At 38.9% G+C, this 18,330-nt stretch overlaps 1 protein-coding gene across 1 annotated transcript; it reads left to right on the top strand.

The window, feature by feature from the left end:
• Positions 1 to 14,943: 14,943 nt before the first annotated feature.
• On the top strand, positions 14,944 to 17,899 carry tssk6 (testis-specific serine kinase 6). Its single transcript, XM_017419565.3, has 2 exons — positions 14,944 to 15,195; positions 17,144 to 17,899. Exons 1-2 carry the CDS (start codon positions 14,944 to 14,946, stop codon positions 17,858 to 17,860), a joined length of 969 nt encoding a protein of 322 aa, XP_017275054.1. The 3' UTR covers positions 17,861 to 17,899.
• The last annotated feature ends 431 nt before the right edge of the window (positions 17,900 to 18,330 follow it).

Raw genomic sequence — 18,330 nt, 5'->3', positions numbered from 1 at the left:
ACAGATCTGTTGTTAAATTTCAATAGAATGAATGTTTTCCTGTTTTATACTTGCATGTTTTCTTGAATTTTCACTAATTCATTTCAATTAAAGTTAAAAATACAGCATTGAATAGGAAAATGTCCAATTCTCCATGACCTCACATCATGCATCTGCTGTCTCTACAGTCCTCCACGGTCCATCCAGAAGCCAGATATGCTGCCACCAGGACAGTAAATCACTGCAACCTTGCTACGGAAGTTTTGTGCAGGTTCAAAACAAGCTTGTAATTATCACGCAACATCAAATGTAACAGGGAGCCCAAAGCATGCCTGTAGATGTTGCCAACATTTTGCAAAAAACATCTACCATCTGGCTGTTTTTTTTATGCTGTAGCGCAGTCTTTATCTAGTGGGGCCTTAGAGACAGGGTGAGGATCTCTGTGAGCTGAGGTGGTTCAGGCAGCTGATTAGGATGTCTCCTGGGAGCTTCCCTCTGAAGGTGCTTTGGGCCCATCCAACTGGGAAGACACCCAAGGAAAGACCCAGAAGGTCCTGGATCCTGAGAACACATTGGGATCCCAGGAGCAGCTGGAGAGTGTCACAGGGAAGAAGGATGTCTGGGTTTCCCTCCTGGTTCTGTTACTTCCACAGTCAAGGACAAGCAGAAGAAAATAGATGGATGGGGCATGTAATTAAACTGAGATATACTGTATTTATAGGAACCTGTTAACCCTTTGTAAACAGCAATATGAAATAAAAGAGTATATTGTTTTTATTTGTTTGATATATTGTTGTAATTGTAAATCATAAAACAATCAAAATATTGTAATGTTAGTTACTTTGTATTTGTTTTCTTGAATGCACTTTGAAATCACTGTATTTTTGGTAGTCATGTGGGATTTTTAAAAAATTTTATTTATTTGTTTTTTTGAATAATTATAGCACTTTTGTTACTCTTGCACAGCCTTCACAGTAAAAGGGCAAAAATATTGTTTTAGACTCAATGCATGTTGCAAACATGTGAAATCCATATAATCTGTTGTGTAGGATTAAAAAAAGATTCAAAACTTCAAATAGAGTATTTTTATTTAGTACCTCAAGAAACCATTCAAATCCTTCATTACACTAATTTAGTGAATACAAAAGTCTTTTTATAGTGTAATTTGTACTGCCCTCATCTGAAAAAGTTGGGACACTGTATAAAATCTAAATGTGTAAAAAGGCATGCACTTTTAATTTATCTTTGCGATTTGGGCTGATCAGGACCTGGTTTGAATCAAGGAATGCTAAGCAAAATGTGATGTCCACATATGTGGACGCCAGGTCCTAGGAGGTTAAAGTAGACTGTAGAGTGTAAACTTCAAGTCGGGACGTTGGCTGTGGACAGTGAACACATATATTGCTTTAATTGAATTTCCAGTGTCCTCCAGTCCAAGTAACCAGAGTGGAAACAATTCTCTTATCCACATCAATGCAGACCCTCTGCTGGGTGCAGTGAAAGGGGCTGTGGACCTGCTGTTTGCAGGCAGGATCTGCCACAATCAATTACACAAGCTTTGATAAATACCCCTGTGATTTTCTGACTCTGCTCACCCTGCACTTATGGTGAACTAAGGTAAAGGAACAGCAGCTGAGACAAATAATCCCAGATCACTGCCTGCTACAGTGCAACTTAGTATCTTTGCATGGCTTAAGTTGGCTGAAGTAATCCCAAATGTCTGTGGATTTTATGCTATTTAAGATGTGCAGTTAATTGGTCTGAAGAGCTGAGCAGTACTCAATTATAACTATTACAAAACTTAGTTGCTTCGCCAGCAGGGGGGCTCCTTTCATCTTGCACTGAAAAAAAAGGTAAAATACAAAGTTTCTCACAACTCTGTCTTTTAGCTCTGAATTTCTTTTAATCTTTGTTTCTCAATGAGTTTAAAAATATGCAATTTAAAAGAATTGGGGTTGCATTTAAATAGGGGGAAAAGGTTCTTGTGTCTCAATTACAGGCAGCACCTGCAGTACTTTAATTTAGTATAGTATTAGTGTGCTTATTTGCCTTTTTTGTTACAGTTTTCTTACTGTTTCATGACTATGATTGGTCCTCTGGTCTAGTTGAATTGGACAAACTGGACAGATTTCTGCTGTAATGGTAATTAACCCTCCCATGGCATTCGGGTCAAATGGACCAGAAGTTACAAGGGCTTCTCTTCCTCTCTTCAGTTATGAGGGCTTCAGGAAGGTCAAATAAGAGCCTAACTGTACTGGACTGAACTGTAGTTAGCTTAAACTGAAAATAATTTGACTGAATTGAATAGCATGAAACTGAATTTAAGCTGGTTCTGTTTACTGTCTTTTTTATAGCACTGCAAGATGACTTTTGTTGTGAGGCGGTGATATGTAGATAGATTGAACTGACAGTGGGTGGGCCGGTGGTGCAGTGTTTAGACCCTCACAGCAAGAAGGTCACAGGTTCAAAGCTCAGCAATGGCCTTTCTGTGCAGTTTGTATGTCCTCCCTGTGCATGCCTCGGTTTTCTTTCGGTATTCCAGTCAAGGGTGTGCAGATTTACTGGAGACAGGCACTTATCCTCTGCACTAAATCACGGGTAAGGAGAACTGATAGATGGGTGAACTAATTAGGGGTAGGAGTAAACCTTAGCTGGATAGCTGAGCAATTTTGTAATATATTCTAATGCTTAGCAAAATGGTGAGAAGTTACTTTTTACATTGCCTTGCCACCTACGTCTCATGACCACAGAACAACAGTGGGTGTCTCCAGCAGCAGACTTGTGTGTGTGTGTGTGTGTGTGTGTGTGTTAGGAAATCCTTTCTTATTGTTTTTGATAGGAACAGTAAGCCTTGTGATAGTCTGAACCATAAAATAAAAACTTAGAAATGTATATGGTAATATACTTACCAAGTGGTTATAGGACAAGTACAATATATTTAAATAATAATGCATTAGTGTTTAGTAAAACATCCAGGATCGTTCTAGCAAGTTACAAATACACTGCAGCTATTGGGTAAGTGCACAGTAGGGATGCAAACATTCTCTGACTTGTACCAATTCACAGACAGACACATGTACAATGCAACTGCATCGATAGAGCAGCCCTGAACGATGCAGCATTAGTATTAAATCTAGATGCACTGGTTTATTATGTCAATGTACCAATAAAATCCAATTTGTTTAATGTTTAAATGAAAAGTATGCAAGCATGTCTGTTTCTAGGGGCATTTAGTGTATTGCTGCTTATGTATCTTTGATGAACTGAATCATTGGCAGTATACTGAGACATGTATTGTATCAGTCATATACCAGAGGTACACAACCCTACGGCCCAGCAGTTAAAAAAGCTTGTTCACAGATTTTTTTGTCATGAACTGAATTGTTGCATTGTTAATTTTACACTTTACTTCTTACTACACAGGACCTACAAATACACAATGCTGTATGTCAAATAGGTATGAAATAAAACCATAAAAGATATGTTAAACTTTGGCTTAATTACACATCATATTGCATGCAGTAATAAAAAATGTAGTAATGCAGTAAAGTTTATTTGGAACATTTTAAATCACTGTATCTTTGAAGGTTCAATCTCACTTTGCCATTGGTTTAGTCATGGAAATAATAGAACATATAAACCATTATAAATTATTTTTTTATTGACAAACCCTGAAATATTTTGGATATTTTTCTCAAGTTATTACCACCACATTCTGTATAGTCATAATATTTCTTTCAGCCGTTGAAAACTGTCGGCATTCAGATGTCTTGGTCTTTAGTGAATCAGACAGTTTGTGGTTTCAAACATGTTAAATGCTGTGTTTGCTTTTAATTTGTCCGAAAGTGAGCCTTTCAGACTGCATCCTATGTAACAAAAAGAAGTAGCAGGGATTGAAATATTTGCTAAATGAAATTTATCACTGAAAGTTTTTAAAGTTTTCAGGACTTGACTTATGAAAGCTAACTCTTCTTTGGTTATTTTACTGTGTGCCATGTTCCCTTTCATACTCACAAATGGAGGCTCTTTGTGTGTTCAGCGTTTTAACTTGAAGTTTCTGTGAAGTTGCGTCTTCTATTGGATATTCTATCATCTCCTATGTGTAAGATGATTTTTCTCTTTTGTTGATGGCTGTATAGAGATAGGTTTAAGTGCCTTAGTGGAACTTCTATTCACCCCCATTTTCAACACTCTCCCATGGCCTCTTCTCCGTTTACGGTGCAAGGAGTAAAAAACATGTCATTGTGAACCATGACCCCATCCTGATCCGCATCCACTCTCCACCAGGAAGCCAAACACATGCCTGAACAATTAACTCCTGCACTGCCATCAATTTAGCCCAGAGGGAAGAAAAGATAGAGTCACCCAAGATCAGGCAAAAAAGAAATAGAAAAACATAAGGATAAAAGGGTTTTCTTAAGAAAGAAATAGAAAAACATGTTTTTCAGTCCCTGCAAAGTAACTGTCACTGGAGTGACAAGGAGACACTATTGAGAGCCTTGGTTCATTCAGCCAGTTTGTCTGAACTGTTCAGCAAACAATTACAGAGAGTCATGAGGGTTATGTTTATCTTGAGACCAAGCCTGCGAGAAGCTGCCTTAAAAGCACTTGCAAAAGAGGCAAGTGCATTTTCTTTATAAACTTGCGATGTTAGGTCTCAGTATTGATTCCTGTTTAAAGCAGCAGCTGCTGGTCAGCAGGAAGCTGATGGCAGTATGACCTACTGTCTGTTCACATTACACTGAAGAAGCTCTCAGGCCAGACATAATACATTCAGCTCTTCAGTTGAAAATAAGTTATTAGCCAGAGATAATCACCTATCTGGACTTTCTTCAGGAAACATCTCCAGCATGTTGACTGTAAAATTTACAGCCAACATCTTGTAGGAATCTACTGTAAAAACGTCTACAGTTAAACTCTACAGGAATCTACTGAGAATAAGTGTATTTCACAATAGACTGGTAGTATAAAATATAGCATTGTATTGTATTTTTTTGCACAAACATATTGTGAAGTTACAGAAAAGTTAGGGTTTCCTGTAGATAATGAATATTACAGCTATTTACTGATTTTAAAGTTGTCATATTCAATGCTTTTTCAGAGGAAGGTATAGACTGAAGCATTTGGATGCTTAAGCTGGAGAGCTGCAACAGCAATCATCCACTCATCCACGACACATAAGTTGAACTGATCTTTTAAATCTGAATCTTCTGTAATTTGTTAAAAAAAAAACATGTAGCTAATTTTTCATTTATGCATTGTGCGTGTGAGTCTGCATGACTCCTGGCCTCACGTAATATGCATAAACTAAGTCAAACAATACCTGAAAGCAAATGTTAAGTGTGAATCAAAACAATGATTTTGCTTAGAATCAAACTCTACTATTATGTTTAAAACCTTCCAATTAAGCTGGCCCATTCTCATAGACTGAAAGAATGTCTACTGGTATCATTTCCAAAGTACCAAATACTTTTACCAAGTCTTGAGCTACCACCATCAGAGTCCAGGGTTATTTAATCAAGGTCAAGGGATATGTTTCATTATGACTAGGTTGATGTTTTTCTTTGATTCACCAAATTCAGCATTTACCATGCTTAAGTACAAAATGAAGATAATTAACCTTAAATGTTGAAGCACAGGCAATTTTCTAAATGGTCATAATATGGTGCAACATATTTCTTAGGTTAGGGTTAGACACACATTGGTAATAGTTAAAACTGCATTTTGGTAGGATTTTATTTCTGTATTCTCCCCTTGATACTTGATAGCTGCTCAAGGTTTAGTCTGGAAATCAACAGAAAGCATGCTCAGATCAAGTCAAAACTTGAGTACATAGTTCTCAATTCTATAATGTGCATGGTGCAAGGCACATGTGGCACAGCGGGACAGTGTTGCCTCCCATTAAGAAGGTTGCAGGATCACTTTCCGACCTGGGGCCTTTCTGGGTGGAGTTTGTTTGTTCTCTCTGTGCACAAGTGGGTTTACTCCAGGTACTCCGGTTTCCTCCCACAGACCAAAAACATGCATGTTAGGTTAATTGGTAACTCTTAAATTGTCCCTGTGAGTGAGTGTGTGAATGGTTGTTTGTCTCGTTTGTGTGGCCCTGTGATGGTCCATGGTTGTTATACAATGACAAGATGGGTGCATGTGCTTACAGGGGGTACCTGTTTGTGTTTGTTATTTAACTGTATGTGCTGGTTTGGAAAAAGAGGAAGAAAGAAAGAAGAGATAGAGAGAAAGAGAGAAGATGGGTAGGTTTAGAACTGGACTTAAAGAAAGTTAAGTTGGGCTGAAATTACTAGGAAAGTGTATTAAAAGTAAAGTTTAGGGTTAGGGTCTAGGTTAGGCTGCAGATATGAACAGAAGTCATACCATGTCCTAATAAGAACAGAAATACAAGTTTGTGTGCAGGGTGTGTGTGTGTGTCTGTGTATGTGTGTGTGGAAAAAAGCTGAAGCAGCTCTGTCACAGTTCCTCACAGCCTTCTTACCATCACCCAGGAGTCTTGCAGCAGCCGTCTGTTTTAAAACTCATGATCCTTCTTAAAAACTGTGCCTGATCTCTTTGTTAAATAATGCATCAGGTTTTTTGTAATGTAAAAAAGCTGGCTTTTAGCAGCGCTAGTGGGACAGTAATGCCACCTGACAATCGTTCCCTGCAGTCTTGACTGTGGCCTGCAGGAACAGTCAGACTCCTTGTGATTGACAAGGACAGAAAGTGGAGTAGTCTCACTTCTGTTTTTGAATTGTCAACTGCAGCCATGGGATTTGAAAGTGAAGGATGAAACCATGACATTGACTTCAAGAAGTAAAGGACTTAGGCATGACAAGTATGATTACAATATCCAGGAAAGTCATTTAGGGCACCAAGGTTAGCACCAGCCTCAACAGGACATTCAATATTAATAGCACTGGAGAGCGTTGATGCTTTCAAGGCCAAGCAGCTTACTGCTAATTCAAGGAAGTTGCACTCTAAGATACAGCAACAGTGCAAACTACTTACCATTGCAATTAAACTTTTTTTTCTTTTTTAAAGGTGTGCAGTGTCATGGTAAATTAAAAAAATCCCAGAAATTGCAAATTGAGTATTGTGCCACTGATTCCATTATAGTCTTTTCACAAAGATGATTGATCAAACTTAGGCTGCTACTCAAATCCGCAAGCAATTATGGTACATTTCAAAATTTTAGCTCAATATGTTTAAAATATATTGACTTAAAGCTAGTTTTGTTTTTGCTTAGGTTTATTAGCTATGGTGGACATCTTGTATCAGGTTGACTCTAAAAGTAAATCAGTTATGAATGTATGTATGTCCACTGATTACTTTCTGAGACTTTTATTAAAATCTGTCCAGTGGTTTATGAAATCCAGCTACCCTGCGAACCAGAAAGGAAAAGAGAGTAAAGCAGAAAGATGGATGGATGGATGGATGGATGGATGGATGGATGGATGGATGGTTTATGAGCTATTTTGCTAACAGACAAAGAAGGACAGTAATGCCAAAAGACAAAGTTGACTTCAAAAGTTTATTCCAAGGTTTTAAACAAAGATCTTACATGTGCTTGGAGTGTGAGTTGAGGAATACCTCTCAGCTACCATCACATCAACTTTTACTGTGATATCTGTGAAATCCACTGAGTTACAATTTTTTTTTTGTTTGGTAAGATTTTGCTATTTGTTGCACAGAACTAGCTCTCTGCTACGTACATACTCTGAATGGTTTTAATGGCCTTTTTGCTCAGGCTCCATCCTGCCAGCATCAAAATATCTTGATGTTTATAGGCTGTTTCTGTAGGGATTAGGGCCTCTGCGCTGTCCTTTAGAGCAGCCCTTTGTTGTCACTGGCAGGATCTCTTCATGTCAGCCACTTGCTCCATGTTTCAATGATAGATCCCATGGAGGAGCTACGACCATATTTCTTCTTCTTCCTCGTCACTCACTGTCTTCTGCTGCCTGAGGCACTCTCTGATATTTTATCCCAGAGGGGGCATCTTCCTGAAGAGTTCATGAATGTCCCTTGCTTTGTTCAGAGCAGTGGTTCTGACAGTCTCCAATCCTCTATTGACCCCCTTTTTTCATTGTTTGATTTGCAGGCCTTAGGTTAGAAAGTCCCCCCACATTATAGTTTGTGCTGTGCTTTGAGTTTTTGTGTTGTCAGTGTCTTATTTGGTAAGATTGAAGTATATTGCCCACTCATTTCATGCCAGAGTTTTAGACTAAGATCATCTTGTGCAGTTATAACCATTTTGGTCACACTATAAAATACTGATACAGGTGCACACTGCATTGCATCTCTAGAGACTCAAAATATGTGTTGGTAATGACTCTTAGGTACTACCACACCAGATTTTAGCTCAATGTCTGTAAAACTGACTAAGTTATAAATATTTTAGTGTTATCTAGGGTCATTTGTCTTGGTGGCCATCTTGAATCAAGTTGACTAGAAGTTTATCAGTTGTAGATGTACATTTAATGATTGTTTTTGAAGTTTTATAAAATCTACCCTGTCATAAGACATTTTACTAACATCAAAAAACAAACACAAAAACATTGTCCACCTTTAATATTTATAATTACTATTCGGTCTGAGTATTATATTAGTGTGTGCATTAAGGATGTGCATCATAAGACTTGATTCTCTACCAATAAATGAATGTGTCAAAGAATATAGTTAGGATCTTATTACAAATAAAATATAATTCAATTCACTCCTGTGATGATCGTTTTCAGGTTGTAACCTTAAATGACAACATGTTTCAATACAAAACAATGTTGTTAGCAATGACGACTACTTCTAGCAAATGGCTTTTACAGTTTTAGTAGCAGCGATAAAAAAAAGAGATGATAAAGATGGCATTTGCGCTGTTTCTAAATGAACAATAAAGAAAAACATCAAAAGTTGCAACACTTTACTTATTGTCTTGTTGAGACAACAGCAGATCTGAATCCACAGGTGAGCGTGAGACAGATGGCTCTGTGTCAGACTTCAGAGTAATGCGAGCGGTTCGGCAGCAGACAGACTCAGGAGACCAGAGGATAACAGTAAGTGTCTTTATTTACAGTGCGAGTGACTATGTACAGGAACGAGTGCCAGGACCTGAAAGAAGGGAGGATATGGTGAGTAACAGAGACGCTGGAGGAAAAACTAAGAACGGTAAGTAACGGCGATAAGGTCTGTTCTTACGGACAGAGAAACTCCTCAACACGTAAGTGAGGTGAGGTGGCAGGTATGGTTCCGAAGACGGGAAGGCAATGGTCCTTCCAGGGAGAGTGCGGTGAGTAAATCCTTCCAGATGTAAACGTGAAGCAGACAGACAGGCACGGGAGAACAGGTGAGTACTTTGCGTTGGCAGGATTCCAAAAACAAAAACCAGACTGGTTCCAGGAGGTCGAAGATTCTTCTGAGGTAACAAAAGGCAAAAACAAGTTTTCATTAAAACACACGTTCACAGATCACAGCTCTAAACAGAGGCTCAGCGACTTTACCACTGCAAGGTAATGCTCCAGCGCTGGTCTGGTTCCTGCCGCAGCCTTAAGTACACCTGTCTTCATAATCTGCCTGATCTGTCACAGGTGAGGTGGGAGTGGTGGCAAGATGACGATCCTCCTCTGACCACGCCCACCAGGAAGTACTCACACACACTCACATAAAACACCAGTAATCCACAATCACCACACTCTGTGCTCTCATTATGTTGCAGATTTAGAGTTAAAGCAAGCTGAAAATTCTGTCTATGGAACAAATGTATCTAAGGATTTGATACATGTGGTTTTGCCTTTTCCGTGACAGTTTTGCGATTTGTAGCAGTCAAAAGGTAAGGCAAGCGACCTGACAAGCAGATAAGTTAAAAGAGTATGGCTGGAGTCTATGTAGACTGTAGACATCTATGTCATTGCACAATAACTGGTCAAAAATCATTTGTCACGCTTCTAAAGAATGGTAAAAAAGGGGTGGCATGGTGGTGGGATGTTGCATGGCATCATATACAGGCTCCAGGTCTTTCTTTGTCAATTTTAGATGTGTTTTCATTGCATCTTCTCCCCAAAGTCCTGCAACAAAATCTTTAGAACTGAGCCCTATAAAGTTGTGGTCCTAAAGATTGGTATTTATTGTTTGATTAACGTCAAACTAAATTAAAAACCAAAAGGAGAAGGAATGTGTTGGTACACCTCAATACTTGCAGCTGATGGATATATTTAAGTAAAGTGGCATTTTGCAGTGAGAAGAGCAGCTGTAATTATTCCAGCATCAATAGGTTTCAAAGCCTCATTTTGAGCATCTCAAGTCAGAAAAAGCCAACATGAGCGTTTCGTTTATTTTATTCTACTTCATTTAAAATTGTCCACACTTATATTCTATCTTGAATTTAACTAGGCGTCACACAAAACACTAGGGTTGTGTAATAATCACTTTTTTAATTTGTGATTTTGATTTTCACTCCAAATGATCACAAAAACGGTGTAATCAACAAAAAAAAAAAAAATTATTAATAAAATTATGTTGTCACATTTTGATGATATGTTTTTTAACCCTTTCAGTAAAACCACATGGATTTACCATGTTTTTCACATGTGACCACATGTACATGAGCAATAATGCAAAATCCCAAATGGAAACATGTGCAAAACCTGTCTTACATGTTAATTCAATATGTTTTCTAGAATAAAAACATGATTTCAGCATGTGAAGTTCATGCAGTTCTTCTGTAAGCGTATTCCTATTTTCTCTTGCTTTCTGAATGAGGCGAACTAAACTCGGGTGCATCTTGTGGTAGCGTTTTAAAAAGTCAGGGCAAATTTTAAAAAAAATTGGCCGAAGGGGGTGAGGAGCAGCGGCTGCCTTTATTCAATAAAAAAGGTTGAGTCGATTCATTTGTGTGGAAGCACTGATTTTAGAAACACAAACTTATATCAGAAACACATTAAACTCTAAATTTGCTACTCAATGGCTTTTGTTTTACAGCAAATCTGTTCAGCCACCTGAAATTTAAACAGAAAATTCAAACAAATGCAACATGTTATAAAACAGTATGAATCAGAATAATCTGGATTGTAATATTTTGTTTTAACTGAGCAGCCCTACAAAATTGACTCATTTGTACACCTATACTGTTTTATTGTATTAATTATTACAATACTTTTTATGTACACCTCCTTTCACATACCACTGCCGTTTGGCTTGGTTTTTATTAAGTTTGGAGAGGAATAGAGGTCAAATGAGGGAACTAAATATGACAGTTTACCACAGGAGATTTTTTCTATTTTTTCCAGTTGCTTTGGGAACAATGGTTTCTTTCAACCAATAAACCACTTGACTCCAAATATTAATTAGTTGAGAAAACACATGCCTTTTTAAGCTACAGTCTGGCAGGCTGGTAAGGACTTTATTTCTTCATATGTGTTTGTGTGTGTGGTGTGTGTGTGTGTGTTTATGCATAAACCCCTAAACAGATGGTCTTCTGTCTTTTCTAACTAGCTATAAAATCTGAAGTTCTTTCAAAGCTTTTTTTTTCTCAAGTTCTGCTGCTTAATCAACACAAAAGAAGCATTAGTTAAAAAAGGAGGAATAATGTGCAGTTCTCTTCTTATATCTGTATCAGGCTTTCATTTTCTTTAACTGACAAAAATGACTTTTAATAGTATGCTTCAATTCAAAATGAAAATGTTCCCTCGTACTTGACATAAAAAGATGAGGAAATTTTATAATAATGCACCAGTTCTCTGACAAAGGTTTATCAGCTGCTGCAAATAATTTGCTGTATATCTAATAATCTCTTTGTTTAATTTTTTTAGCTTCCTTTTGGTGCCCATTAAGCCCACAGTGATGTGATGCTGGTTTTAGCGTGATGGCAGCATAGTTCTGCAGTGTAGTACCTCTGCAAACACATAACTATCGCGCCCAACACATTAACAATTACGCACACACACACACACACGCTGAAGTATACTAAAGCTCAGTGGGCTGCAAATGCAATGTGAGTGGTTGTGAAAAGTATCACTGGTGTAGTCACACGCTGTTACAGCGAGCAGCTTCGTGGACAGACACCCATACCAGATGCCCTGAGCTCAGAGGCATCACTGCGAGGGGAAAAAGCCAGCGCGGGGAAATAAGCACCTGTCATGTGCCAACTGAAGTGTTAAGTGCACAAATTGTGGAGGCGAGGGTGATGTTTCCGCAGGGGTGACAGCTCTGGGTCTGGGTGCCATGTCATGGCCTGGCATATCATGCAGAGTCCCCCACTCCCCCAACATTCCCTCCAGCCCACCCCCAGCCTGCCGCTTGCTGAGGGGCACAATGGCAACTATTATTTACTGGATGTCTGCCTCATTTCCTCATATTCATCCTGGCTGGCCTTCGTAGGGCCACGGGGGATGTGTTGCCCCCCCTCTTCCCTCCTCCCCTTATGTCTTTGCTGAGGGGCGGCCATAACACAACAATCTCTGACGACCATTTAGATCATTTCTTTCGAGCGCGGGGTGTCAGCCGCAAACCAAATAGCTCACATTTGCATGCTGGGGTCGTCCCCTTGTGCCTTTTCCATCAGGTTGGGTATGAATACAAGCTGTAGAAGGTGCATCAGGCTTGGTGTCAAAAGGCCTCTTCACAAACTAACATTAATGCCACATGAAGGTCTTTCTGTGAGCAGTGTGAAACTGCAAAATGTATGATAAATTGAGTGTGCTGGGGGGGGGGGTGAAGTGCTGTGACTGGTCTTGGGCATTGTTATGACTGTAGCTATTTAGGATCATGGGAGTTGACAGTGTGCCACTGGCAGCCATGAAAGCCAAATTTATCTGGGTTTTTGTGCTCCAAAGAACAGCAGTCACAATGTGAGAGGAAAGCTCAAAATTTAAGTACACCAAAAGTTCACCAGAGCATCAGACACCCAGGCTGAAGGTATCAGCTGAAAACAGTCCCTTGGCACGGTGACAACCCTCAAAAAAATACATCAGTTTTCACCTGGCCGCTTGTTGTCAGGCTTTAATCAACTGAGAAATTTATATGCTAGAGTATGTGAGTGTAGTCAGTGGAAAAGATTAGTAGAGGACAAGTAATAAGTTGAGTTTTCAGATGGTAAAGAAAAGCTACATGACTTTGGTTCAGCAAACATTTGCAGGAAACCATGCGAGCCAGAGCAGGACAGGGAAATCCTGCGATGCCTTTACCTTTGCTGCCACCCAAAGTCCAACTTCAGTGTTGCTTCATAGTTTTCAGAATACACCCTGTACACATTTCATACATGTTGCTTTTCTGCTTCTTCTAACTGCAGATGTTTATTATCTGCTGCCATCTGCTGGAACACGTGAAACATGAGCTTCTTATCAAAAACAGCTGCAACAAGGAGTGTGGCAATATTTTTACAAAAATAATGACATACTATTAAGGCAAATAAAAACTCATTTTAAAAGTTTACCTAACAAGTCTTACCTAAGCCTGGATCGCTCTTACTATGAGCCTTTGTCAATTCTAAATGACTAATTTTGAAGAAATTGCATACCCTATATCCTCAAGTGTGCAAATTAATTTAATTTAAAGCACACCAATCAGATTCAAGCACTATAAAAAAGGCAACAGGTGAGTTTATCTGTTTTCGACAAAAATGGAAGGAGTTAGAGGAAGAGGACGAATGAGGATGAGTGAGGAAGTCCAACAAAAAAAGAGGGAGGTAGAGGAGAAGTCATGGAAAAGTTGAATGAGAGAGACTTATCAAATGAAATTTATACTAGATTCAGAGAAGCAAAAAAATGATCGTTACAGTTACCGTACATGTGTTGGATCATATATATACGAAACATCTTCAGCGACAGAATAGAAGTCCAGCTGTTTTTGTTCTGTCACGCTGACAGTTTAGTTCTAAAACTGAGTATAAATAATAAATATAGATTAAAAACCATAACAGACAATAATCTAAAACTTGTAGATCACTCAAAGTGAACTGCCCAAAGAAAAAGTTGTTTCAGGTTCCTGTGTTGCCTCCCAGAGGGCAGAAGGGCAAACAGTTCATTTCCTGAATGTGTCCTGTCTTTTAATATGTTTCTGGTTTTATTGAAGCAGCACGGTGGTGCAGAGGTTACAGCTGTCGCCTAGCAGAGATAAGGTTGTCGGATTGTCTCCTAGCCTGGGGCATCTCTGGATGCAAATTCCACATTATCTTCGTTTTCTCTGTTTTCCTCCCACAGACTAAAAACATGCATGTTAGGGTCATTGGTAACTCTAAATTGTTCCTAGATGTGAGTGAGAGTGTGAATGGTTGTTTGTCTTATTTGTCTCCATGTGTCCCTGTGGTGGACTTGCGACCTGTCCAGGGTGTCCCCCGCCTCTAGCACAGTGGCTGCTGGAGAAAGACACCAGCTTCACTGCAACCCGGAAAGGAAAAGCAGATAAAAGGAAATGAATGCATGGTTTTATTGAGACATTTCAGCCTGTAGTGCCCTTGAGTGAGGGTAGAGGACAACCAGTGATCTTCTCTGTTGATCTGATTACCATCTGAAGGGCCTTCAGATCTGCAGCTGTGATGTTTGTTGTGATGCTCTCAATGATGGTCACCACGAGGTTTCTGTCCATCTTGTTTTTTAAGAAGTAGTCTAAGAAAGTGAAGTTTTTTGATTTTAGCTTTTGCAGCGGTGCTGAAGAACTTGAACACTGTGACCCTCTTCTCTCCCTCCCCATGTATGATGAGTGGTTCAGGATCATATTCGTGCCTCCTGAAGTCTAGGATCATCCCTTCGGTCTTGGTGAAGTTGAGGGACAGCTTGTTCACATTCACTTCCTCTGGTCGTTAGGATCGGTGCTTGGAAACGCTCTTTGCTTCTAGAACATGAGCAGCATGAAGTTTGTTCACTTGTTACCAAGTTACGGCTGACAGAACATTAAGGAAAGGTGTCGCTGACTGGATGAGTGCTTTGAAAAACCTCCTTAAACTCCACGGATGAGGCTAACCTTAGTCGTTGCGGTTCGTTCAGAATGAACAAAACTTTCATGGAGAGCCATGGTTACACATTTCAGAGCTCACTTGGAGAAGGCACATTCGGCAAAGTTGTGAAAGCACACTCAACTCACCTGAGAAGATTAGTTGCTGTCAAAGTTATCGACACAAAAAAAGTCAGTGCCAGCTACATAGAGAAGTTTTTGTCTCGTGAAAAAGAAATTATGAGGACTTTAAAACATCCCAACGTTGTGAGGACTCATGACATCTTTGAATCCCGCCTGGGCACGGTAAGACTTTTACTTTTTCTTTATTTCCTTACACTTTAACCCCTTGGTGAGCGTTACAGCAAGCACCGTTGGAATTCAATCATTCATTTAGAAGCTCTATCAAATTAATTTAAATTAAAATATTTTGAAATATATATCAAAATGAAATATCTTATAATAATTAGATGGAAACTTTGAGTAACATTCTTAAAACACAATGCTGGTTTGGCTAACAAAAATGACCGTAACTTGTGTAGATGGATTTAAATAAAAACAATATCCTATATATATAACCCAAGTAACACATCACTGTTGGAGCTCACTAATTAAACCTGCTGCATTTGTTCACCTACAGTATCTACCAGCAAAATCCCAAAGAAATTAAATCAAATGACAAAATCCTACAATAACTGTAACTAAGGAGCATTCACAGCAATGTTTTTTTAAAGCTAGAATTTGCAAAGGGACAAAGAGAGTTCAACAGTTTAGCACAAAAGATTAATTTTATTTTTTCCAGCTGCTTTGGGAACATTTGTTCCTTTCAACCAATAAACCCCTTGACTCCAAAGATTAATTAGCTGGTTTTTGTACCCACAATAAAAATGGTTCTCTAGCCATAGACAAAGTTTAACCCAAATAATAGTAATTAGGTTAATTACTTTTTTAATGTCTAAACATAATAATAATAATAATAATAATAATAATAATAATAATAATAATAATAATAGTGCTTGTAGGCACTAACAAACAACACCACTGTATTTACCAGTGGGAAAAAAATGTGTTGTTATGCAAATCAAATTAGATGATGGCATTAGACTGCTACGGTTTTGAGTTTATTCTTAATTAAAAAGAAGGACTCAAAGACTGACAGCTGGAAAGATTTATTTGGACGGCCATTATATGATTTCACGTAGTTCGGACAGTCTTGTAATCTGGCTCTGGCCAGACAGTAGCAACAATAACACTTTAATTTCTTTAATTATCTTTATGGCAATAGTAAAACACAACATTACACTTGCAGACATTGGCTTCACAAATGTTTTCATAACACTAGCAGACATTTTGACTCCAAGCAAGGTCAGTTCAGGCACTTGCTATGTTCAGACTCTACATATCCTTCTTGTCACCACAAAATCATGGATTAAAAATTGGCAAACGATACAGTTTATACACAAATTCATGTCTTTTGTTATTCATTACTTCATTCTGCAGGGAAAAATTCCTCCACTGCTGTCTCTCTCTCTCTCTCTCTCTCTCTCTCTCTCTCTCTCTCTCTCTCTCTCTCTCTCTCTCTCTCTCATTCACCAAACACCTTGTAACAAGAGTTTTAGCACAAAGTAGCATGCTTGGTTTGATATAAAAACATTTACTTTTCTGACTTACATTGACCCAGGTGTTATATTAGAAGACGAATTGCATTCATTAAAAATTTCTTTAAAAAAACAAAAACAAATACAATCCGAAGACATTGTAGCAGTGTACCTTAATAAAACATGTAGAACTGAAAGGCACACTTAAGTCCCAGTCCCTCTCTATCTAAAGGAGGCGACTAGCCTTCTCTCCCTGCACAGGAACAGCTCCTCAACTCAGCTGTCTTTGCTGCAGGAAATCCTAATGATAACGAGCAGCACCTCCCCCAGAGCTGAGCCCAAATCAAAACAAAACATACTTGATGTTTGAGGATATACAGGATGACTTGTTTTAAATAATATATCTGTTAATGGGTGAAGACTTGGACATGAATATAATAATGTAGATCCAAAACAAAAACCAATGTTATTATTTATGAATCCTATATGAAGTTGTTCTAATAACTCCTGTCTGCTAAAACTGATAAAGATGAAGTCTGGGTGCAAACTAATCGAGTAGGATTTATTCTGAAGGAACCCGCAAAACTAGTAGTTGAATATTTGACTCAGTATAGGCATTTTGTTAAATAATTTATTGTGGACATCTGACTCTCCAGGTCTATGTGGTGATGGAGCTCTGTTCGAAAGGCGACATCTCAAAGCTTATTGCTGCCAGAGGGGCCCTGAATGAATATTTCAGCTGCCAGCTTTTCCAGCAGCTGTGCATGGCAGCCCAATACCTTCATAGTATGAATGTGGCCCACAGAGATCTTAAATGTGAAAACCTGCTACTGGACGTGAACTGTAACCTCAAAGTGTGCGACTTTGGCCTCAGCAAGACACTCACTTATGTTGATGGCAAGATGGTGCTCAGTGAAACGTACTGCGGCACTTCACACTATGCAGCGCCTGAGATACTGAAAAATCAGCCCTACAACCCAAAAGTGTCTGACGTGTGGAGTATGGGCATTGTGTTATATATGATGCTCTACGGATCAAGGCCTTTTAACACCGCCAACATCAAAAAGATGGTGAAAATTCAATGGGAACACAAGATTAACTTCCCAAACGTGCCAACTATTTCAGCCGAAGCAAAGGAACTCATCAGAGGCATTCTGCACCCCGATGTGGAGCAGCGGATTACAATCAGTGACATACTGCAGAGCTCCTGGTTGTTAAAAGGAAGTAAAATGGAAGACAGTGACAAGGCCTCAACGTCAACAGCAAACACTGAACAGAGAGCACTTCTGGATGGAAAGTCCAAACAGGAGCTACCACCAAAAAGCAATTCAGAGGCAGAGGAAGGACCATCAGCTGCTGGCCCACCAAAATGACAACAATCTCAACTCAATCTCAATCTCAACTCCCAATAAATGCGCATAACCTGACAAAACATCCAGCAGTGAGTTTGTCTTAAGATTCGCCAACTGTTTAGCAGGTAAGACAAGTTTTTGCTTTTGACATACAAGAAGTAGACTATGATTTTAGGCATAAGTGTTTAAATGTATGGGACTGATGTTAGCTCACTGAGCAAAGTTAAACAAAATTGTAATTCTTGACATTCTGAGTGCAACACTGTGTTGGCACCACAAGAGGTTCTTTTCAGTCTTGTGGCAGCGTCACACTCTGTCCTTTGAGCAGACTTTCTTTTTGCTGCCAGTCTGTGCAGGAGCTTCAGATAAGGCAGGTTCCATTGCTTCCTTTGATAATGCTCAAGTAAAAAAATTCTTTCAATGGAGGAGTTACAAGTCTGTAAAACTGTCAGAGTTGTAGCTGTTTTTGTGTTTGCAAAGGTCGCTTAGCT

Source organism: Kryptolebias marmoratus, linkage group LG15 (assembly GCF_001649575.2).
Source record: "Kryptolebias marmoratus isolate JLee-2015 linkage group LG15, ASM164957v2, whole genome shotgun sequence".
NCBI classification, from domain to species: Eukaryota; Metazoa; Chordata; class Actinopteri; order Cyprinodontiformes; family Rivulidae; genus Kryptolebias; species Kryptolebias marmoratus.
The sequence above is the reverse complement of the archived record's forward strand: the minus strand, read 5'-3'. Positions and strand labels throughout refer to the sequence as shown.